General features: G+C 40.2%; 1 protein-coding gene across 3 annotated transcripts in view; it reads right to left on the bottom strand.

Moving 5' to 3' along the window:
* Positions 1–10,397, bottom strand: part of LOC128876014 (G-protein coupled receptor Mth2-like) — a 29,323-nt gene extending 18,926 nt beyond the window's left edge. The window contains exons 1-4 of one of the 3 annotated variants that reach the window (XM_054122098.1): positions 8,356–10,397; positions 6,084–7,755; positions 4,995–5,394; positions 3,431–3,814 (exon numbers count right to left, since the gene is read on the bottom strand). In XM_054122098.1, coding sequence (XP_053978073.1) covers positions 3,431–3,814; positions 4,995–5,273 — 663 coding nt within the window. In that variant the 5' untranslated portion in view covers positions 5,274–5,394; positions 6,084–7,755; positions 8,356–10,397. The remainder of the gene's footprint in view (positions 1–3,430; positions 3,815–4,994; positions 5,395–6,083; positions 7,756–8,355) is intronic. The other 2 variants (XM_054122104.1, XM_054122114.1) reach the window with 2 other exon arrangements.
* Between the last annotated feature and the right edge of the window lie 13,786 nt (positions 10,398–24,183).

The following is a 24,183-nucleotide window of genomic DNA, read 5'->3' as shown; positions in this document are numbered from 1 at the left end:
ACTCTTTATTTCGCGTTCGAGACGAATTGAATTTTCTCGACAATTTTGAGAAACAAGATGTTTAACGAATCGTCATTACTACAGGAAGGTGTTCTATATTGTTTCGAAACTGTAAACCTTACATTTACTTCCGTCTCTCGTTTGCCCGTAATTTATGAAACAGCTTCCAAACATAGTTTTTCAGGTGTTAATAGGAGAGCACGTCGTAAACTAACCGTCGCAACTAATTTACGTAATGGCTTGTTAAGCGAGTATCTATATTAATGAAAACGTGCAGCGAACGTCTAGTCTGCCTTTTGAATGCACATGGAAGACTGAAATTATTCGATCGTTAAATTTCGTGGAAGAGGTTGAGTAATCAAACATTAATGGAATAATTCTAAATACACAAAGTTTCGAATGCTCTCCAAGTTATACGTTATACCGTGTAGCCGGAAGAAGAAGCAATGAAATGTATGAATTAGGTCAATTAGGTATGAAGTAGCAAATAAAGTGAAAAGACATAACCGAAGCTACTCGAACCTTTAAAGTAACTAAAAGCGTATAAAATATGAACGATGACTAAGAGCTACGCCATTAAATCTTCTTTCACGTTTTCTTTCTTCGCCGAGAAAGAATTAAAGGAGAAGACATTCGTTAAAAGTCTATTAGACGACGTAAGGCTACGTTATCGAAATTATGCGGTCATCGCGATAACCTGAATCTTGAATCGTCCTAGAATTTGGTTTTAATGACCGATAGTGTAATACATACTAAGTCAATGATTCCATGTTCCCATAATTAAAGAAACTAGTAAGTACTAATTAAGTAAAGTCCACTTGCTGTCGAGAGAAACTAGCAAAAGAAGGAACGGCCACATGCACTACCACTTCCCAAGAATTAAAGTCAGCTAATTCAAATAAGCATAGTCGCCGTGCGTGTTTACGCGTTAGACAACGTGTCGTGTCCCCTGTAATAGCGTGTTGAAGAAAAAATGATAGAGGAAAACAAGTTCGGGACTCGTCACGTGTTGCAAGAGATTAACGCGATCGTAGTAGCTTTGTTTACTGCGAACGGGTTCGCGGATCTCTGCTAGCATGACCTCATCGTCCGCTAGAAACGGAAATTCCAAGCATTTATCGCACAAATCTATCAAAACGCTACGCTGTCTTGTCTATGGGATGCGATTAGGTGAAGCACATATCAAACATGAAATATGATTTTATTAGGTTTCGAGGTTCGCTCGACTCATTTATTTGGTTGATTTTTCTGTCATATTTGGGAAGAATATTTTAGAATTTTTTATACGTTTGAAAACTTCATCTTTTCTTCCACTTTTAAGTGAATCTAAATCCTGCCTCGTGGAAACATGAACATGCCAATGCAAGGGGGACCAATTACCAAACCTGTTCTTCCTTGCATTTTCTGCCAAGGACACCTCGATTCTGCAGCAGATACATCTTTTTCTGAACTGCGTTGACTTCTTCATTTCAAATTATAATTTTTCGTTTATCTGCTTTAAGCATACAGAAATATAGCAAGTCGAATAAACCAAGGAGTATTTTATATTTTAAGGTGGGTCACCGATTGAGCTTTCATACAAAGAAGAAATTTCCATTGCGGTAAGTGGATCATTTGTACAGTCTCTGTACTCTAACGAGCAAAAAATCATCGAAGCCTTGGGAAGATGTAATCAACTATTAAAACCACATTAGCAGATAACTGTACTGGACTTTCCTAACAGCTTGCATAATTTGTCTTTAACAACACTCGACTCTTTGAAACCAGAGTTATACTGTTATTAAACCATGATTTTCAAGATTCCTTACTAGGAGCAGTCAAGTTCATCTTAATATAAACGTCGCATGCATTTGCATACTTATCGACGTTTTATACCGGTAAATGGAAATTACGAGATACCGTACAAGCAACATAAGGATTTGAAATATTCGATAAACAGTTTTGTTAATGTAACCAGTGCTGCAAAATAATTGAAGTAATTTAAAAAATGAAAAATGAAGTAGAAGATCAATCGAGGTTAATGATGACGATGATTCCGAATTCAAGTTCGAAAAGTTAGCTGTAAATAGTAAAACAATACTGTTATTGAACACACACCCCTATTTGATAACAATACCACCTTTTACGAACGAGGAAGACCGACATAAATTATGCGAGAGTCACGAAAGTTGCACGAAAGGGTGCGTCCGGAAAATAAACGTGCACTCGATAAATTACCCTGTTATCGTCAGAGTTTGTTTGCTTTTTCGCGAAGAAACAATTTTTCTCTTTGTTTACAAGATTTTCCGATGAATTTATTTTCACACTAGTACCAGAAATAGTCGAGCCAAGTTTACTAAATGTATGGTGAAACTTTTTCGAGATAATCAATGCTTTTTCTGCGGCCCGTGCGATAACTTTTATCAGAAACTAGTCCCAGGCGAGGTAGGCGTGGCAAAATATATCATATTCCTGAGAAATTAACACGAGTTTCGATGTAAATTGGCGCACCTCGTTAACTGTACTTTTTTACAAGATAAAATACAGAGCACTATCTCAAAACACGTGTTACAAACCAAATGCAAGCGATTTATCAAGGAAAAATGAATCGAAGATATAGAGTACGATATTTTCGTGTCCCTCAAATATTTTCAAAATCAATTTGCTCGAAAACGAAGGCTCGTGAAAAAATATTTATTTTATATGTTTCATTTACTTTTTCAAGACGAATCACTATGAAAAACTCAGAATATTGTACAATTTTATAAGGCCATAAAATTCGCTATATTGCATGATAACATAATAACATAAAATTGTATTCTTCCAAGAAACTACGAATGAATGCGACGTGTAAACTGGCGCTTCATTCGCGCATCAGACATTCATTTTAACCAGTTACGATTAATTTATGACGAATAGTAAAAGATGTGAACGCAATTCTCAAGGATACGGCCTCCGTTTCTCTTCTATTAACGTTTGAGCAATATGAATATTGAAATTATTTCAGGTAACTTGTTATAAATCCCCAAATTTAACCATTAAATAACGTTTCCACGAAACTATAGGTCCTACGTCACTTCCACTTCGATTAGTTTAATGCAGCCGCAGGATGTTTGTGTTATTGCAAGATCGTGTAAATTTTAGACGATGTCTAAACATAGAAATTTTTGAGAATTAGAGCTACTGTAAATGATGAAATTCGTTCCATTGATGCTTCATTTTCTACGAAATACTCCATGAAAAATCCAATTTAAAACAATGAATAATTCCTGAATTCTAAATCTAAAATCTATTATATCTAAAAATGTTAGAAAATCGTACACAGCTTCTATAGAGATTTATATGAGAACCACGCACAGGTTTTAAAATCATAAAAAAAAAAAAAATGATAAATCACTCATACAAATAGACTCTTTCGCGACATTGATTAGCGGGATGAGTATGCACTCACCTGTAAGGTTCCATCCTTGTATCTAATGTCCTCAGGACCGACTTTGTAGGTGACCATCGCTCCTGGCGTACAATTAGGCAAACCTCTGGAGACTCTAAAAAAATCCACAGTGTTTGTCACGTTTGACACGAAAGATGTGAACTCGCTGGTGTCGGAATAATTCCCATCGTCGATGACGTCGGACAACGGCACGCAAGTTCTCGTGGCCACGTCGAAAATTGTATATTTTTGACAACACCTCCTGACGTTCAACAGTCGTGGTAGTGACGCATTTGATGCTTCGTACAATTCGTCCTTATCTTTGTCAGATCGACAATGCACGACTATTGTGGGATCGCTTTCATTTGTGGACTGCATGTGCAGAATTTCGAGACAGACCGGCATCTGTAAATAAAATGCACTTCAAAAAAATGCGAAAATATGCCAAGGTTAACGACATACGAAACACCTGTGACCTGAAGAAAATATACTAAAAGATACCTGCAGTATGGACAAGTAATTATTCATAGATAAGGATAAATAATAATGCAGCGATGGTCTTTTCAATTCGAAATGAAATAAATGACACGAACATGTCGCTTGAAAGTGAAATACTATTTAACTTGGTTTCCGTTTTAATAATACTACCAGCATGCTTCCTTATTCGTTCCCGTTAAAACGTCGACAAAAATTTCGAAATATTTCAGACTATCGACAAACATTTTTGTGAAATACGATATTTACGGAGTTCCACTCGACAGAGATATTTTGCCCTTAACGTATAGAGAGGAATCACGATGTGCGTAGTTTTCCAATCAAAAACTTCCTTCTCTCCATTTTTGGGACTTCAGCAATTGGGGAAACGTTTGAAATGTTCCAAAGAAAATCATAATCAAAGTACTTTAACCGCACAAACGCACCTATAATAGCTAGACGAGTTCTTCTGCAATCTTCTTTGCAGGATAACCCTCTTTGTAACATTTATCTTAATATCCTCGGAATTTCACAATTTAATTTTTATTGCACAATAAAATCAATCAAAATATAGATGCTCAAAATCTTAAAATAAATTTGAATCGATTCACCAGACCATTGCACGCGAAATTCTACACGATTTTACTTATAATAAAAATTCAAGGAACGTATGTATATCTTTCGTAATTTTCTTCGTGACATTTATCCCAACATCCTCGACATTTCACGATAATAACTCAAATTGCACAATAAAAACACGTACTTTCCTCTTTCAACCCTGTCCGATTGATTAACTAACCGCGATTTATCGTAATCATCGACCAAAGATTCGCAACCCTTAAAATAAATTTAAATCGATTCCCCGAGTCATCTTATATCAAATTTTATACGATTTTATTCGCAATTTATTAAATTTTCACTGAAATGAGAAACCAGCTAGAAATACAGCGTATCACGAGGGGACACAGGTATAGAAGATCGAGTATAATCAATCGAACATGTCGTGGCTGAGCGATCTGAATCAATTCTACTCTTCGCATTTCGTTCTGGCTCGCTTGAAAATTTACGACTGGCAGCGAGTTAATGGCGGAACGACCAATCCGTTTCCTACCTGCAGGAAGTCGGTGTCGTTCAGCACATAAAGCGGCGTAGTGGCCACGTCCTTGATTTCCTTGCAGTTCGGAATCCCATTCCGATGGACAGCAACGCCGTCGTAATCGACGCTGTAAAGCTCCATCGCCCCCACCGGCACCGGGACGCAGCTTACGTTCGGAAGATCCGAGAAAATCCGCCCAGGTGGACAGCATTTTCTGACAGTCGTGTTCTCGATCGATGCACCTACCGACCAGAGCCAGACCAGAACCAAGACGATCGGGCTTCTGGTCGTCATCGCGAAACGTCGCTTCCTGACAGCTGACAAATTGCGCTTCGAGGACCTCGAACCGAACGGTTTCACTTTCGTCGGTTCCAACGACGGTTGCTTTCCTCGGTGTCCTCGTTCGCGGTCGCAGCTACAAATTAATTGGTCCTCGTTGTTGGATCGCTCGATGAAAAGTACAGTGGCGGGCAAAAGTTCCCGACAGTTATGGATCGTTTCGCGTCGAATCGACCGCTTCAGGGTTTCATGCGAGGGATTTCATTCGAATTGGCGTATGGTGAAATTTGTGTGAAACTAGGGGCGGGTTGAGTCATCGTTTCGCTGCTTTCTAAATTGATAAAAGAGAAACACAGGATATGGAAATAATTTTGGGTTTTTTTTTAAAGCTTGAGCTGATATATAAGGAAATAATTCCAAGTATTTTCTATTTACAACTTTCGAAGGTCTGGGGCACCTGTTAATGTTAAAATTGAGAACTCAAATTTTGCTAGGTATTGTTATGACTAAATGTTATAAAACCTGAAGAAGACCACGAAACACAAATCCAACAACAGCGTGATATTTCTTTATGATATGTTATATCGTCTATGTCCAACAGCAAGAATTTTCTTTCCAACACCGAAGCAAAAGTAACAACTGTAAAACCTGAAAAGGTTAAAAGTATACTCCCAACCAATCCAATCGTTTCAAAAGGAGCGAATAAAATCACCCCTTTCGATCGGCCGTAATTCAAACGAAAAATGTAACTGTCTGGAAACTTTCACCCGTCACTGTACTTGAATTCCTGCGGCATATCGTCGCTAATTGATACTTGTGGCTCACCGAACGAAAAATACTCCTCTCTCGCGTAAACGAGAACTTGCTCGACGAACACTTCAATTATTCCCAGCACGCAGCGCGGTCCAAACCTCCAAATATTTGTACAAACGTCGATTGATCGAAAAACGATTTTTCACCGTTTTCACCGAGCCACTTTCGTCCTCGAAGTCGTTCGCGGATCACGCGCAGGGAAAAACTGACCGAAACGTTGACAGAGCCGCGACCACCGATAAGAATCACGACTGTCGACGGCTGCAACGTTTTCCAACAACCTCCGCGCACGACGGCAGCTGGAGGATTCCTCGACGATTGTTTAAGCTTGACTCATTTGTGCCCGATCCCCTTCGACGCAGGAACTTTCCGAGAACTGGCAAACTAAAATTGTCTTCTCGACGCGGGAACACTTACCAAAGTGCCCTACTTCTTTTTTCTATTTTTATATCACTTTATCGAATCCCAGTCCAAGTGTACGATTCACGAAACCTTCGATCCCTCTCTCGTCGACAGCTGCACCCGACGGGTTGCACTCGAACTCGAAGCCCAGACGATGATTTACCAGACGCGACGTTAAGTGGAGGAGGTTAAAGGAACCGAGCTCGACGGAGTCAGACGCTCTGTTAACTTTTCAAACTTCAACCTATCGCATTCAAGTTTACTCGAATTGACTGTTCCTCGCTGATAAACGGGTGCACGGTAAAATGCTACTTTCGTGGGGCAGCTGCAGGTGTTTGTTTGATGTCTAGTTGCACCGATCAGATCCTCTTCCTTTTCCTTTTTCTTCCAATTCCCTTGAGAAGTCATTTATAATTTGTCTCGAATATACATCATTGAATATATATTTTAATTGAGAGACGTCCAATGCTTCAGGTTTTTAAATCACGAGCACAATAACTATATTTGCATTTCACACTACCTAATCCCACCCTCGATTTATAGCACCTACCGATTTTCAGTTATAGAAACGAATTAATTAATTCGAGAAGAGCAGCTTTAGGCTTGCCACCTGGAATTATTTCTGTTGGTTGACCAGCGTTTGCTAATCCCAAGTTTATTTGTTTCTTTGTTGGGTTTAACACGGTCCCGGCGGTAATCTTGAAGTGATTCAGCGCGAGCTGTCTCCGGTCGATTAAATCGTCGCTTCCGTTGCATAATGCAACGGCAGACACGCACGCAGCTGCATCCCGATGGTAATCTCCAGAGAGGGTTCGAGGGCAATTATAAAGGAGCTATTACTCGAAATTAGCTGGCACGTTCCATGGAAAGTAATCTTATCCGTGGTAGGATCGCAAGTTCCATGGAAACTTTACGCTCGGTTCGATGTCTTCTCGCTTCGTTGGCCAAAAGCTTCCACCGTGGTTCTGCTCTGTCGGTTCCAGATATCCCATCGAACGGTCCACGAAATTATTATCAGTCCCTCACCTTCGCAGTATTCCCCTGATTGATTTCCAAGAACCTATATCTTCATCTCCCTCGCCTTTGTCTATCGATCACGTAGCTGGAATTTTCTTGCTCTCCGTTCCCTCCCCCACGTCCCAGGATTTCTTATTCTCGTGGCGTGCTTTCCGTTCCAGCGATTATTTCCGAACGTTCCTTCGAGACTTATTAACGAGACGCTGATCGATTTCGCGACGTGTTAAATAGCAATTAAGCCTTTACTCGGCAGCCTTTCACCTGGCTGTAAAAGAATATTCGGTCATTACTTCGCCGAGTTCTCGTTTTCATTAACCTACTATTAACCCTCTGCACTCCGTTGGCGCCGTTATGTCGGCACGCGTAACGTGTACCACACCTCAAGTCGGGTTTCATTTATGGCAACGCAAATTGAATTAACCCCTCTTGTATAGGTGACCCTCGCAGGAGGCGGAAATTTGTTAGCGAGGGACTTGTATCGGTCTGTGTGCAGCTTCTGTGTTGCAAAAGTGGGCAAATACTAGGGTGAACAGGTTTGAGACCGCAGGTAGGGCCCAATCGTAATGGAGCACATAAACCGAAGGACAGAATTCGTTTCCTTTCAGCTTGGTGAAGAAGAGAGGCGGATACCAAATAGTACGTGTAATAGTAAAACGTAGCAGAAATTTATTGACAAAGAGCACGAGAGGGTTAACGCAATAAATGAATGCAATTGATTAGTTCCAACAAACGAATGAGATTTTCTAACTTCATCAAAGGAATAAAATTAATGAATTTGTCAATTTCAATCAGTCGATCAAGTATTTATCCTGATAATTTTATCCTGTAGCCTGAAAAGGCCAACTTTCTTCCCACCCTTACATACCTATTTACTCCTTCGTCTCGTTAAGTTCACCAGACTCCTCCAATTGATTGCTCCTTCCACACCTTCGACTCGATTCTGTCCAATTGTTTTCCAATTTTCCCCCCTTCGTTTCTCCAGCTTAATTCCGGAGCATCGTTTGCAGTATCAACACGCCAATTCTTTAATCCAAGATCTAGGTTCTCCACGCGGACACAATGCTCATCCTAGCGATTCCTTCACTGTTTCCTCTCGCTTGGATTTTCCGTCCTCCTCTATCCTGGTATACCTCGCAATCTCTGCTGCCCTCGTCGCGAATTTATTACCCCTTTACGTCCTTCTTTACGTCGCACTTCCTCTTCCTTCTCTTCTGTTATGATTATTCCGCTCGTCTACGTCCTATGCCGAGCGAGACTGCAACGCGAATCTATCGTATCCACCTTAGGGATCGTAATTATCTCAACGACGCCTTCTGCCGCTCTTCTTGCTCTTCTCCTCACGGCTCCGAAGAGATTAAGTGGCGTAAGGCCGCGTTTCCACGAAAGGATTACTCGAACTACCGGATTCAAATCTTCCTTTTCGGTGGTGTGACTTTTTCCAAGGTTACTAATGCTTACAATTACCCTTCGATTATCTTCACTTTATCGATCTTTGGATTCCCATCTCACCGATCGTGTTGTATTTATCTGTTCTCGAATTTGTTCGAAATCACCTTTTGAGGGAAATAGTTGTAATTTAATTCCAATTAACTAAGAAGCAACGATAACATAGAGGAAAAGTGTTTGGGTGTCTCCCATAAATGTTTAAGAGTGTAAAAGAAAGTTTGATGGAGCACAGAGATTCCGAGCTGTCTTTAAAGACTGATGTTCAAACTGGTTCCAGGATAGTGCGACAAGCTTTCCCGACAGGATGCGTACAAGTTCTTGCGAAAGTTGCGTGGTCAATTGTACAAATTAACGTTTTCCATTTACTATTACTCCACCTATACGAGTTCCTAGAAAACGACGAAGGTGGTGAATGTTTCTGCGATAACAAAGCAATCCCAAAAGTGTTTATAGTTTGTCGTAAACCTATCTCGTAAACCTATTCTCCCAAGAGTCGTCAGCTGAATGTCACAGATCGCTCTCGCACGCAACTTCGTCCACTGTGTTGTAATTACTAGGTTTAATCTTGATCTGAACTACATTCAAAGGCTTGTTAAAATCCTAATACACACAGACTTTCCTCTTAAATTTATACACTCTTTTTCGTCGTTTTAATTGCTCTTTGATTCCTGGTTTAGTTTTCATAAACCACTAACTTTCCTAATCGCCAAATTTTCTTCTTTAAAATCCAATTTCAGCACGCAAAGTTACACCACCGAAGATGAACCCTCAGTTCACGCTCGAAGGTCGCTGGCAAACTCCTCGTTTAGTCTTCAAAACCACTTACCTCCGTAACTTTCTCAATCTCTAGATTTTCTTTTCACCTTTCACCGGTGTCTCGGCAGTCGAGCTCCTCCGATCATCAACGATCTATCAAAGAAATCGTCACTCGCGAACGACCCGCGTCATTCTATTCCCGCTTTTCAAGAAAACCAATCCGCGCTTGCTCGAATTCGATTTCAGCATCCAACGTAGCACCAGCCAACAATCGTCGAGAACAGTTTACGCTCATCCCTTCCGAGTTTCTCTTCGCTTCGAGACGTTTTACGTATACCTCGGTCGAAGAAGCACTCTCTCAACAACTGTAATTCCCGGGGTCGCATCGAAGACGAAGATTCATCGATGCGTGGGATGAGAAGTTACGACGAAAATCGAATTCAACGTTTCGCAGCGAAACTAAAGACAGGAATACACCGTTTCGCGAAGGGATCGCATCTTGTCGTTCGCGAGATCAGGATTCACCGAGAAGACTTCCGTCGACGATCTAGCGAGTGTTCGAATTTAAAGCTCGAGTCGTTTAGACCCTCACCTTTTATCGTTTACCTTTCGCCAAGCTTGGCCAGATTCGCCGATGGTTCGCGCGAACGATAAGACATGTCGAGTACACGCAACGACGCGACGAATGCGAACGCAGAAGCGCGACTGCTCGCTCGCACGAGCGGACAGTTGAGATCGGAGCGAAATTCGACTAGGCTCGCCGCGTAAACGACAAGAAACCCATACAGGACGCACCTCTTTCCACTGGCGCCCAGTCTCCCTCTCCTTGCCAGGATTCCCCTCTACGAGTGTATCATCCGCCTTTTTCTTTTTTCTTTCACCAATCCCACAACTACCGCTTAATCGTTCGATTAATAACCTGTTGCGTGGAAACGCGAGACGAAAACTGAAGGCTACGTACGCATCAGTCAGACCAGCTTGACTCTTCGTCCTTTCGAGTTGTGTTCTTCTTTTGGGAGAACGGAACCGGAATTGTCTACTCGCGGAGAGAACAGGTAGCGCGGATCAGGGATTCTCAATGGAATTCGTGGACCATGTGGTATATGTGTGCAGTGTGCAATATTTTATATTTCACTGTTAACATAGCAGCATTCTAAAATTACTACCAACGATAAGTAGCGATGAAAATTTTCAAATCTATCTAATCCTAGCTCTGACACAGCTCCTCGGTTACTTCCTTCATCCAATTGTTGCCCAAACAATCCTATCAACCATAATTGCGTCTCTAATCGCACGATCAAGCAGTTACGGTTCACGATCCCCGCTTCCAATTTCATCTCGCCGCTAATTCCATTTTTTTCCTTCACCCAGCCTCATAAAAAGTGACGTCCAATTGAAACGTAATTCTGCTGAAGGAGGATACAAATTAATTTCCGTCTGCCAACGTCGCGTTTACCACTCTGATTAATCGTCTTCGTCGCTGGAACATTGTCGTTTTCCTCCCTTCGCCCGCCGACCCTCCGTTCCAATTCTACCCTCCCTTCCACCCCTCGCCGTATCCCGGAATTTACCGTGTCCGTTTATCTCGCGCGGAACAATTTTTTAAACTCGCAGCCTCATTTGTTAGTCGCGGAAGCAACGGTATGCCTCGAGAAACGGGGATAAAACTTAATTCATAGCCGGTACATAACCTCTTAGTCAAGACGAGCCCGAGACTTCTAATTAATTCTCGAAAGATCTTCATCCGAGACGGGCCCTTTAAAATATTGCGCGAATGTTTCATTTCGGACGCGAGCCTGACTACGAGCGCCTAGACTCTGGCAGCTACGATTCCAGACCTGGAGGGAGTCGTCCCCTTCAGCAACGCATGCGGACACTTAGCAGAAGGGTGCAACTGGAAATTAACAGAGACGAATAAGTCACAATTCTTCTCAAAGCTTCGGGGAATTTTAGCAGGGAAAACAGAGAGAGGACGGAAGATCGTTTTGCTTCCGGGTGTAAAATTGTACTATTCCGAGAAATTTATGTCCTGGTATTATGTAAAAGGAGAGTAGAAGACAGAAAAGTGGAGGAAAAATATTAAAAATACACGAGAACGTCTGTAGAAAATTATATAACATTTCTACGTAATAGTTTATTTACCAGGAGCTTTTCTATAGGCTGTTTAATTCGAAATATGGACATTTCGAATGGTTACTTGAAACCCCCTGGATGCTCCACTGGTCTTTCTTCATTTCCCTTAAAGTTCTTCTTTCGAGCATCCCTTCCGTCTTCTGCGCCCCCAGCTGGCTGGCCTGATGCTCTTATTTCTCCTCTTTTATATCTTCTTTTTTGCCCTTCGCGCCCAGCTTTCATTTCTTCTCTTCCTGTTACTTCACGACGACCCGTTCCTTCCTTCCGTCCTTCAGCTTTCTTTACCGTGACATGTCTACCTTTTTTGCACCCTCGCCGGTGTTTACGCTCCGTACAGAAAATTATGAATCTTTTTGGGCCACTTTTCTTCTGGCTTTAGTGGAATCGTAACACCGGCAAGCGTTTCTTTCCTTCCTTCTTCATTCGTGGCTCTGTGAATACCGTGTCGTGTGTTTGATCGTTTATATAATCTACTTCAATTTGCACTGCGCAGTATCGATGTTTAGAACGAACAAGAAAATCACCAAGAATACAAAAATATGAATTTGTTCGTAGACGTATTTTCCTGTTTAAATAATTAAACTACGGATTTTATATATTTATGGCGAATCCTATTATAGAGAACATGTGCAAAACGCACGCAGAGTTATTTTATAAATTCATATAATAATATTCATATTTCATCCTGCATAAGTGTACGTGTATATTATCTGTACGCGTTTAATGTACGATTTTCATATTTGCATGCGCCAGAGATACGTATTCTGCAATCCAGAGATAGCATTCAATTTGTTTGAAATCGCAAACTAATTGTGCGCCAACTGAAGCAAAAATAAAAAATAACGAAACAAAAGGGAGCCATTGCAATTTCACGTTAAACAAATTCTGGAAGAAACATAATACGTAACACCATGTGAAAAAAGGTAAATCAAGAAGTAGCAAACTAGTGAAAACTTCGTACTCGTTTAATTCATCGTTGTACAAATATAAATAGCTACTTTTTGCATTTGAATTGAATTTGAATTGCATAAAACTTTGATTACGTAAAAACGATTTACTTCCCCAAACCTTTGATTTAGAATCTGATTAGGATGTTCATCCATTCCACAACTGTCAGCTTTGAAGCTTAGTTACTAAATGATGCATAATATGAAAACAATTCCCGAGTTACTCGTTGAAGTAAAATTCACAAAATTCACTGACAAAGTGCCGTGATTACATTCTCAGGGGTTAATGTCTTACAGGGAAAATTTCATTCGACGCGCGTAACTTCGTTTGATGGGTGTCTCGCCAATATCGATGTCACTTACCCGATAATTTTCTCCGGTGGAAACTGTATCGAAATTTATGGCATCCTTATTAAATGTCGTTTCTCTCCTCCGCGAGTAAAGACGTGTTCTCTATGATACAACTGACTGTAGCAAAGCTGCAACCATTCGAAACTCCGAGTCATTTGGAATATAGAAGTTCCCCACGTTTTAATTAATTCCTCGTGTTGCGAAGCACGACGTTGCTTTCAAAATGGCCGAGACAAGCATGTGGAAATTTTGCCTCTTCCTAAACTTATAGGTGCGCTATTAACAAGCATGAATTTTACATTTATTAGTGATACAAAATTTTAGATTAAATAGAGACTAAATAAAATGCCTTAAAAATGTAAGATTAAGTACTGCTCACACTAATTAAGGATTATGATAGATCGAATGATTTTTTCTAGAATGTTACTTTACCATCGACTTCACTCCTCTCCAAACGGATTCGACCAGAAATCCTAATATCGTCCTGAAAACTTTGAAAGGAAGTCTATTTGGGGCGACAAACGGGCCCAAAAGTGTAATCTGCTTTCGCGATTCTCGGAGGGCCATCCGTCGTACGTCGTATCGACCTTTTCACGCGTTGTCAACTTACCCCCGTCATGACTACGAAGAGTGAAACGAGTCGTGAAACGAACGAAAGAGTTTAACGGAGTCTCAGGAGCGGTCGGGGCTCGCTGCCAGAAATTCGCTCCTCCGCAAAGGTTCCCAGATTTCTCGGCCATAAAATCGTTTCGGGGACTCCTCCTTTGAACTTATCGAGTAACGTTCGAAAAATAAGTCTTAGATCATCCGAGGATAGGAAATGGAACGATCCATATTGCGTTTTCCCTTCGTACTGCCGCATTTTTAAAGTCCTGTGGCACTTCGGCGCGAGTATAGCGAGCTAATCGACTGCGAAATTTGTAAGATTCTAAGATTATGAGAAAAAGAAATTGTTATTTGTAAATTTCTCTTGCGGAAAACATTTCACGGACACAAAAGAACATATTACCGAAGGAAGGTACATCGACTGATTAGGTTGCCATGTTCGCCTCACGTAGCCCCGATGAAATTTTTTGGAATAACCATCGCGACGCTCGTTGGCGACTGTCCACGCGCGAGTCGAAGGAGGTAGAACGAAGTTAGTAGAAAGTGTAATGAGATTCCGTGAAATCCACCCTTCTGACACGTTCCCGTCGTCCATTTCACGAGCCGTTTCACGGTCGATGTAGTACGAAAACGGGCAACCCGACGATGCGAGAAGAAACGAGACGGCATGCCAATTTACCGTACGACCGTTGGTTATAATCGAACACGATGGAAATTTTATTCGTAATAAAATTTTATAATGCGAAAGTAGCACGGTCATCGATTCAGTGGGTGGTACAATGAGGACATCCAAAGGGATCGCTCGAGAAATTATTTGAATCCCATGTATAATTCTCAACTTATATTCGAATATTCCTTCCTATTTTATAACTTTTTATGTGATGTACTTGTTTAAAGTTAATTATTACAGTAGGTGTAGATATTAATTCTGTGTCTGTATATTTATATAATTATTTATAGTTCTAGTATAGAACTATAGAAGACAAACTTAATTTGACAAAACAGGAATGAAATTTTTCGTAGAAAAACGAGCGTTTGGTTCGCGAATTATGAAATTCCTAGTTCTCGATCTACTTTGGCACGAGTTTATTTATTGCAAACGAATATCGGATCCGGTGTCGCGAAACGAATTTTCGATTCGCGTCGGCATTGGTGCGAAACCACGTGGAATGCAGTTACGAAGAAAACGCAACGAGATATCGGAGCGAATTTCGTTGAAAATTTTATCACGAAACGTCTCTATCGTCCGTTTCAGTCATCGTACAGCGACTGGAAGTCGTGGCTGACTACGTTGGTAACAATGAAACACCACGCGAACGAACGAGATCCGAGATAATCCTAGGGTCCTAGAATTAACGTGTCAGGGACTATTCGTACGAGTATCGTCGGTACTGCGCACGAAAGTTTCTAATTAAACGCCAACAAAATTGACAAGCGCTGAACCCTCGCCTCGGTTGCGTTCATTTTTGCAGCAAGGAGGTACACGAACGTGAGAAAAATTGGATTAGATTCGATTTAAAATTCTCTTTTAACAATAAACTAGATTCAGGAATAGTTGGAACAATGGAATTTAAGAAAATTAAATTCGATGCACCAAAATAAGAATTCGTGAAACGTTAATGTTTCGACGAAATAATATTCACAGTAGAACAATCTACACTCCCAATTAATTACTTTAGCTATTGTCGATAATTATTTCTTTGTGGCTTCGCTAAAGGAAGATTTCATCGTCACTTTCGGAACGAATAATTTATCGAAAATGAAAAATAAAGGATACGTTTGCACCCCGTTCCCTTTTCACCGACCAGAAGCCATTAATGAGCCACAGAAATATCGTAGAAAGTTGGACAGCCTTACGGAGAACCCTTTACCCTTACTCCAACCCCCTCCGGGTCTCGTTCTTTCAGAGGACGATCCCTAAAGGTTGATTAATAAGTCGCTAGGTCTTCGTCTGTCACTCGTGCTTATTGTTCAGCTGTTCCGCTGGTCGTCTTCCTCGTGCACTGGCCATGAAATGGAACACGAAGCTGATGACAATGTAGACGCGAAACGAGCAATCTTCCCCTGCTCGCCCTTCCCTCATCTGACTTCCTTGCGTCGTATAATAAAACGATGGTCGTTTATTTAATATCACGATTGCCTTTCCGCTCGTCTTCGCCGTGGTTTCTTCGACACAATGCCCGTGACCGAATTTCATGCACCGAAATGGCGCGCCTCCCTCGAGAAAACCGAAAACATCCTTGTTTCAGTGGGTTGATCGCGCATTTCTATTGCCAGGTCCTTGTTTTTCTTTATCTTTGGTTACAGAACGCGTGAAACGTTCAGTACGCTCAATATGCTCAGAACGCGTGAACGCGTTCAGCTTTCGATCGTTACGAAGGTTTAGTGTAATTTACACGAGAACCTCGTCTGCGCGTTTGGCATCAACGAGTTCTTTGTAAATAACGTTTCGACGTCTCTTTTGTTTAACGAACCGCGAAGCAGCATGTGGGCTGCGAGTAAAATTTAATTAATCTAACCCGTGCTGCACGAACAGTCGAAACTCGGAAACAGAGGCGGTCAAAAGAAAGCGCTAAAAGAGATTTTAACGAATAAAAACTCTAAATTGCGATTCACTCGATGCGTTTATTCGATTAAATAGTTATTCGGGTAACTTTATGTTTGTTCAACGTGAAACGTAATACGATTGTATAAAACAAAATAGGAACAACACGTATATTTGTATATTTCCTACCTTGCAAGCTTCTATTGTGTTCGTTTTAAATTTTATTTCCATTTCAGTTACATAAACAAATTAGAGTAAGGATTCGCATTGCTGTATATAAATGAATAGAAAGAAGGACCATTAGAATCGAACAAATTATTTTTAGTAATCCCACAGTCAAAGGGTTTATATAGAAAATTGTTGGTGAACATCTATCTCAAACAGTATCATTGAGAAATCATTAAATTTCGTTAGAATCAACAACTTAATTCTGAATTAATTTGCTTAGCGCTTTTCCTGGGAACTTTTTCCGTTGCATTTCTCCTCCAGCTACCAATCAATATCCGAATGCTGATTAAACCATTCATTTAACCGACCATCGCATCGTTGTAACGAGGCTCTCGATGTTCTCGTCGTATTTTCTGTTTCTACGCCTTGATGCTCGAGTAATCGTATCCTGAGGGTTCATTTTTGCGCCACGTTTATCTTCATTTAAGATTTTTCTACGGAGTCGCGTGTCATTTATTTTGATACAATATTAAGTTTTATGATACAAACTCGACCGAAAATGTAACAATGGTTGAAGGTACTGCTTTATCGTTAATGGTATATCCTAATTACTGAGTTAGTGAAAAGTAACGTAGATAAATAATACTTATTTCCGCTTTTCGGGCATAAAGTGGTTACAATTTCTTACTAAAATCCGTTTTCTCTATATTCCACATTATTCCTTAAGGAGGTCGCTTCTTTATCCCCTCTCTTTCTTCCACCATCGTTTCCTCTTTTAATTTCCCCTTTTCTGACTTCCATCTTCTACGTAACGTTTCAATGCCTCTACTTCAGAGAAAGCTAACATATTAACGTAAATGGTTTCGTGACGAAAGTGGTGTCAGGAACCCAAAATTTCCAGCCAGATTTATGAATGCAAGCACTTGGGAAATGTAAGTAAATATTATGCAACAAGTCGTCGCAGACACGTCCCCTGTCGCATTCCTTAAACATTCTTTTGAGGAGTTACGTGTCTATTAATAATTCATTTCTGTCTGTCACTACGAAACGAAATTCCGCGCTTTAGTCGAAGCACGTTCATAATGTATGCGGAGTTACGCAATACATATTAACGAAGACTGTAAACCGTTGACTGACGCGAAATATGGAGTATCGCGAGATTTTCTGCGCCATCGTTGATCGAAAAAAAGTATCAACACTCCGAACGGACAATGAAGGACGGATATCGGGGAGGAAAATAACCTGTCGTTCCAACAATAAGTATTTTTTAAAGAAAAAGGAAATTCGAAGAATTCAAATATAATTCAAAGTAATTTATATAATTTACATAAAAAAAAAAATTGTAACTTTTGGTATACGAATGTAAAACGAATAAGATTTAAATTTAACCATGTTTCGGTTACAGAAGTAGTAACGACGTCGAGCCTAGAAATTTGTCCACATTTTATTCCGTATTTCTCTATTTCAATTGTCGTTCGTCTTTTATAACAACTCCAAGAAAAGAATTCGATGCTTTTGTACAGATGCAAAACAATCTCCAGTGAAAGGAATACAGATTCTGGGCTCATTAAGATTCTGGATTTCACGCAGTTAGGAGTTAAATCTGCGCGCTCCAATTGCTGTAGTCTCGTCGCAACCATTTGAATAAGTCTCAAACTAACAATGACAAGACGTTCATGGTTATAGTTTCGCGTTGCCTCTCGAGAATAGAATATCGATCTTTAATTCATATCATAAACCGTACGAGTCCAAATAAAATTCTTTGTACTTTAATCTTTCAGCATGCATTTTTACAAATAGCGATTCCAGAAACTGGGACACGTCATATCTCTTCTTTAGTTCTAAATAAAAGACCATGGTTGTGGAAAAGATCGAATGTTATAAAAAAAAAGGTCTATCTTTCCGTGACCCAATTTTTTCGCAAGAACGCCGAATGACAAAAGGACAGAATTTATTTATGAAGAAATGTACGGTTTCTTATAAGAAAAGGTGCAATTGCATCATATGCAGGAAACCGTGAAACTTTGTGTCGCCTTTTTTAGTACCGTATTCCCTTGACACTAAATCTCGATTTTCAACGAAACTTTACGAATAAAACTTCGTGACACCTGGTGGAAGGGTCTCTCGGAAAATTATGCCAATTTCCCATTTCGTGGCGCCCTTTTCGTGGTCATTTTCCCTAATACAAAATCTTGACTTTGGCAAAACTTTGTTATTTCGAGTGAGAAACTCCTGTGGAAATTTTGGGTGGAATATGTTTCTGGATCTATTTCGGTTAAAGTGGAAATACAGATGGTTCAAAAAACAAAAGGTGTGTTCACTAAAATGTACTATTTAACAAACACTTATTATTGTATATTCGTAAAGCAAGGTTCGGCTTATGAAATATAGCAATGAAATTAGTTGCTCTCCTGTTTCAATATCAAAAATTGAATATAATACAAGGCTTGTCTCGTTAAAAGTTTTAAATGTAATATGTTATTGAATATCCTGTGTTATATTTAATTCCACGTGTTAACAATAATGAAAACATCGCTTGTAGGTAAATGTAGATACCTGTATTAAAATATTTTTGTTCCAGAGAATTCCACGTTTATTATCATTTGTGCAAATTTGCGATATGAATACTTTGTTAAGAATTCATTCGCACGTAGTAGCTCATAACCGATTGTCAAATGAGAAAGTGCGTTCCATTAGCCGACATATGTATACAGATACGTATGCGAGACTTTCGAGGTCACGCTATCAGTGGTGATTAATTATAAAGCTCGTCGACGCTCCATAACGCGTCGTCACTGGGGTAATATTGTCACGAAACGGACAAATGTTGGCTGACTTCGACTAATCGCGTGTCTGCAAGCAAGGGTGTGCAATGTATCGACGCGTACCTCGACGTCTGATCGTTTGATTCGTTGGAAATTGAAAGCGATCTTAATTCTTAAGTGATTTGTAGAGCATGCATACACAATAATAATTTAATTAATTTCATTTTTGTAAATGCAGCTTAAATTCTCAGAATAAACTACATGTACATATTATTTTAGTATCATGATTTATAAATACACAATGAAACGAAGTGGTAAATGATTAAAATTATGAGGGGAAGCTCCTGACCCAGCATTTGTACCCGATAGAGTTCATAAACGATTCATACCATCAGACACATTAATTTGTCAGAACAACTCATCCGCGTTTCTAAATCAGCGGGCGTTTTAAAGCACCAACTCCGCCCAACTATCCAACATCGGAATTAACTCTAGCCGGATTAGCCGACGGGTTTACCGCCTTTATAATTAATAATCTGACTCCATTTACGATCCACGAAATTTTCATGCATTGTACAAACTCGACGCGCGAACCGTGTTTACGCGTTGCGTTACGAATCGCCGTGTTGGTTCGAGAGTGCAACAAACAGCCACGCATTGCTATTTCCGTAAGGGTGAAAGAGTGGCAGGGTGTCTGTAAAACCTAGAAAATAGGTCACGCTTTTGTCTTTCGAGAGACGCCTGGCACGGGTGCTCAAGCACGGGTTGATTTCATCCAATTACACGATACGTTACTGGCATCAGTATTCCGTGGATCAACTCGAAGTAGCCGAACAATGAGAAACACGGAAATCCAACACTCGAGCTTCCCGGGGCCGATTGCGCCTGGCAATTCTCGAAATATTTTAACAAATTTCCATCCAGCTTCCTCGAGTAAACGAATTTCGAACGTAAAGGAGCTCGTTTTGACGAGAAAATTGTTTCGGGCAACGAGAATGTTCGAAAACAGAGGAAAATAAATAGTAGCGAGGCTGTGGGAGAAGTAATTTTAAAGATAACAGAGCATAACATAGTTTAATACGGCGCAATATTGCTTACTGCAGTATAATACATCATAACTCATAATCGTGTAAAACAAACAGTTTTTCCCTAAATAAATACATTCCATCTCTTCCACTTCCATCTCTAAATAACAAAATGTTCATCGATCTAACAAACTCTTAATCTTGACAAAATAATCTAAATGTATAATCTACTAATGAGACCCACCTTCTCGTAATAAAATGAAATAACGATGTAAACGTGAGAACCATATTAGTGATTCCCGGGAAGCGAAAATAGAGGAGTTCGGGAATTCACGAATCTCGGAAAAAAACAGAAAAGCCTGGAAAATACGGTCACTAATTCAGGCTGAGTCGCAGGGAAGAGCTCGATTGAAATTGATGACCTGCTTCGAAGCGGAGATTAGAACGTGAATTCGATATACCACACGTACCAGCAGCAATTTTTCTGAGTGACTCGTTAAACGTGTTTAGATGATCCCATTGTAAATTACTTTAATCAAATCACAGCGTAATACTGAATTTTCGGAGGGCTAATCAATCGCATCTGAATCACACATACAATAACGTATAGAAAATGTATAAAAGAAAGCTTTACAATCATGTATCGCGAGAACAATTTGTATGGAAATTCATATTTCGAAATAATTTTCATGTTATCAGCAATCGTTATTTGTATGGATACCTGCGTATTAATTGAACAACATTTATTAATTTATAACAGATACTACGATCACGACAGGCTTCTTATCACTTACTATTACAATTATTTTTCAATTTGTCTAAAATTTCATCCAAGGCGAAATAATCTGAACGAATTTGTCCACTTCACGAATCGACGATGTTGGTTTAGAACTCCAAGAGAGAATTAAGTGACCATGATTATTTAAACAGTCCGAGGAAGGGATTAGCATTAAACAGGACAACGCCGCAAATTTTCTGGCACGAAGTCCGATAATATAGACCATAATCCTTCGCAAGTTTCAACTGACAGAAACAACTGCTCTCCACTGAGTTCCAGCGTCGCGACCGAGTTTGCTAAACGTGTAGATCCACATGTTTCTTCCACTAAATTGTAATGCAAACGTCACGTAGGAAAACTTACCCTCTCGTAAATTCAATTTTCCAAGTGAAACTTTGTGCAAGGGATCGCGAACGTATCGCGACGTTATTCAACGATGAGCTCGATGATGCGACACAAACATAATCTTATTTATGATTTTCAGAAATTCTTTATAAAGAAACTGTTCAAATTTCGATTACATTTTATCGAACCTTTAAGCGAATTGATTTTTCTTTTAAGTCAGATATATCACACATATTAATTGAGGAGCAATAAGTAAACAATTAAATATAGCGTAACGTTATAGTCGCATATTAAATTCCAATGCAGTCGCGGTGAATATTAAATTTCAATAGAACTGACATTTCATAAGAGAAAATTAAATTTTAATGGATCCGCGATTCATTAATGAATAAATAACTGTGTTCTACTTTCGGTGCTAATATGCAACGCACACAAACATCTGGATTGCTGGGGTATAACTAAAATCAAACGAAATTACCCTCTCCGTTATTCATTAGCATGGAATTTTAATAACACTGTAAGCCCATAAACGAAATACACCATCCGCGAATCTCTATAATTCGTGTAAACTTTCAAAGTGGAATAATCTGTACGTACAATTTAATAAATTATCACGTGCATTCTTCCTCCGCGTATTCCTGTTTTACTAATAAGTCTGACGCTGTCCTGCACTGGCTGCGTAAACAGACAGGATTGTTGAATTGCAAATAAAAAGTATCGAACAGCAAATATCCCCAAGATAACAGTTTTTGGCGATAGGTCGCGCACGCAGACTTCCAATTAGGACGAGCAAATAAATACACGTACGCCTGGTTGTCGAACATTGTCTAACAATAATTGCGTAATCGATTAAGTATACCCGTCGACCGGTGCGTAAATGTTGCCGACGTCCAACGGCCCGAAATCTCATTGGCCTTTCAGGGAAATTACGTGAACCGCAAAATTACCCAGTAATATCGCAGCGGATGGCGATGGCCTGGGTCCGTCGAGTAATCAGCGAAAAGAGAGCAGACGCAAGGGTATGAGAAAATCAATGAACCGACATAACGTGTCACTCAGCTGCGGCCATCGTGTACATTGTGTCACGACGACGAATCCGTACGTTTTTGTCCCGCTATGGCTAATTTATCGGGTTTGTTTGCCGGGTCCTGGTACGTCGGCGTCGCGCGCGTCACGCTCGTACCTCCATCGCGGAAAAAGGGTGACGCACAGAGCAAACAGTTCGTTCTCCGCTTATTTGACTTGTCTGCATAAAAAGATCGTCTCTTCCGTGAGATCGTTAGTTAACGGATTGCTGGCCACTGAAAAAACAAGTGCGAGATTGTAAATTACTTAACGGTGCTTCGAAAGAGAGGTGGAAGGAATGGAACTACTTGACGCTTCGGGAAACGGAGGGCCGAGTTTATTTTCGAATGAGACAACAAGTGGCAACAAGGAGATGGGAAGAATGGAAGAAATTAGACTGATGTAATTTGTTCGATAGTCCTTAGCCAGGTGTATTTAGGATGATAAGTTGAAGCTTCAACTTTGGACTTGTTCAACGGAACGCCCAATAAAATGGAAAAAATAGCGAGGAAAAATGTAAAACACTGCTCTTCAAATACAACTTTTTAACCAAATGGATAGCAGCGATGGGACTCGTTCCCTAGGCTCGACAGATTTTTATTTTCCCCGTCCCTTTTCTCCAGACGGAAAGTCGAGAGTTCCATTCATGGAACTCGTTTTGGCGTCTAGGGGGCTCGACGTCGGGGGACACGCGACCCGTCTAAAAAATGGCTTCAAAAAATGTTCCGAAAGCTTGGGTAGGAGAGAATGAAAAAATGCGTTAGAGTCAACGGGGACCACTTTACAGGGGTAAAACTGCGAACTGAATAATTTCACGATGATAAAAGTTTCACCGGCAACCGCGTCGGGTGTTTCATTTCTTTATTTGTCTTTGCGTATTGTCAGAGACGCGGTGATGTGTTTTAATCGAATCTGAAAACCATACGCCCCCCTCCCCGTGCTATTCCGGGATTTTCAACGCTAACGATACTTTTGAAACTATTATAAATTATGTATTAACGTTAATACATGTTTATCGCAAAATGTGAACTGAAGTTGAACACGTTGTCCGAATCTTAACAAACGTTTTAATATGCGATCATAGTTGCGTGCCGTCATCGGAGAAGCGCGTGTAATTTATAGATGGACAGTTCGATGTGATCAGCTCCATTTCTCTCTGCCTCTGTCTCTCCCTGTTCACTCTCTCCCTCTCCCTCTGGGATACGTTTTGGCGACAACGAACAATCCCATCGAACAATAGCATCAGTTATGTTTATTTCGCCTTGTACCGCGACACTTGGTTTGCTCGCGTACGCGAGCACACCATAAGCGAATACAAATCTGTTAGATTTGCGAGTTTAATGCCCGTCCACCGGAGTTAATGATATGTGGACGCCTTGCTGAATATACGAAGCTATTTGTCACTGATAAATGCACGTTTATGGCAACAGAGGGAACGTCATTGAAATTTAACGGAAAATTTATTTTCACTGATATTAATGATTAGTTCGTATTTTATTCTTCTTCTTCAAAACTATATTTCATTAATTTTCTGTGAAATAAATGAAACAAATCGTTTGCGAAACGCATAATTGCCAGTCACTGGCAGAAGAAACGTTACATATTGTTTCTGAAGACGTATTTCGGTCTGGCAATAGTCAGCGGGAATTTCTGCAATTACGCTTAATTTATTCTACTTTTGCTCGCGTTCCTGCTCGTGCGCAACACAGCTAACAAATGACATCCGCTAAAGTCCAACAATTCAATTCCGTGAAAAGAGAAAA

This window comes from Hylaeus volcanicus, chromosome 1, assembly GCF_026283585.1.
Source record: "Hylaeus volcanicus isolate JK05 chromosome 1, UHH_iyHylVolc1.0_haploid, whole genome shotgun sequence".
Classification (NCBI taxonomy): Eukaryota; Metazoa; Arthropoda; class Insecta; order Hymenoptera; family Colletidae; genus Hylaeus; species Hylaeus volcanicus.
This window is presented reverse-complemented; position numbering and strand designations above follow the sequence as displayed.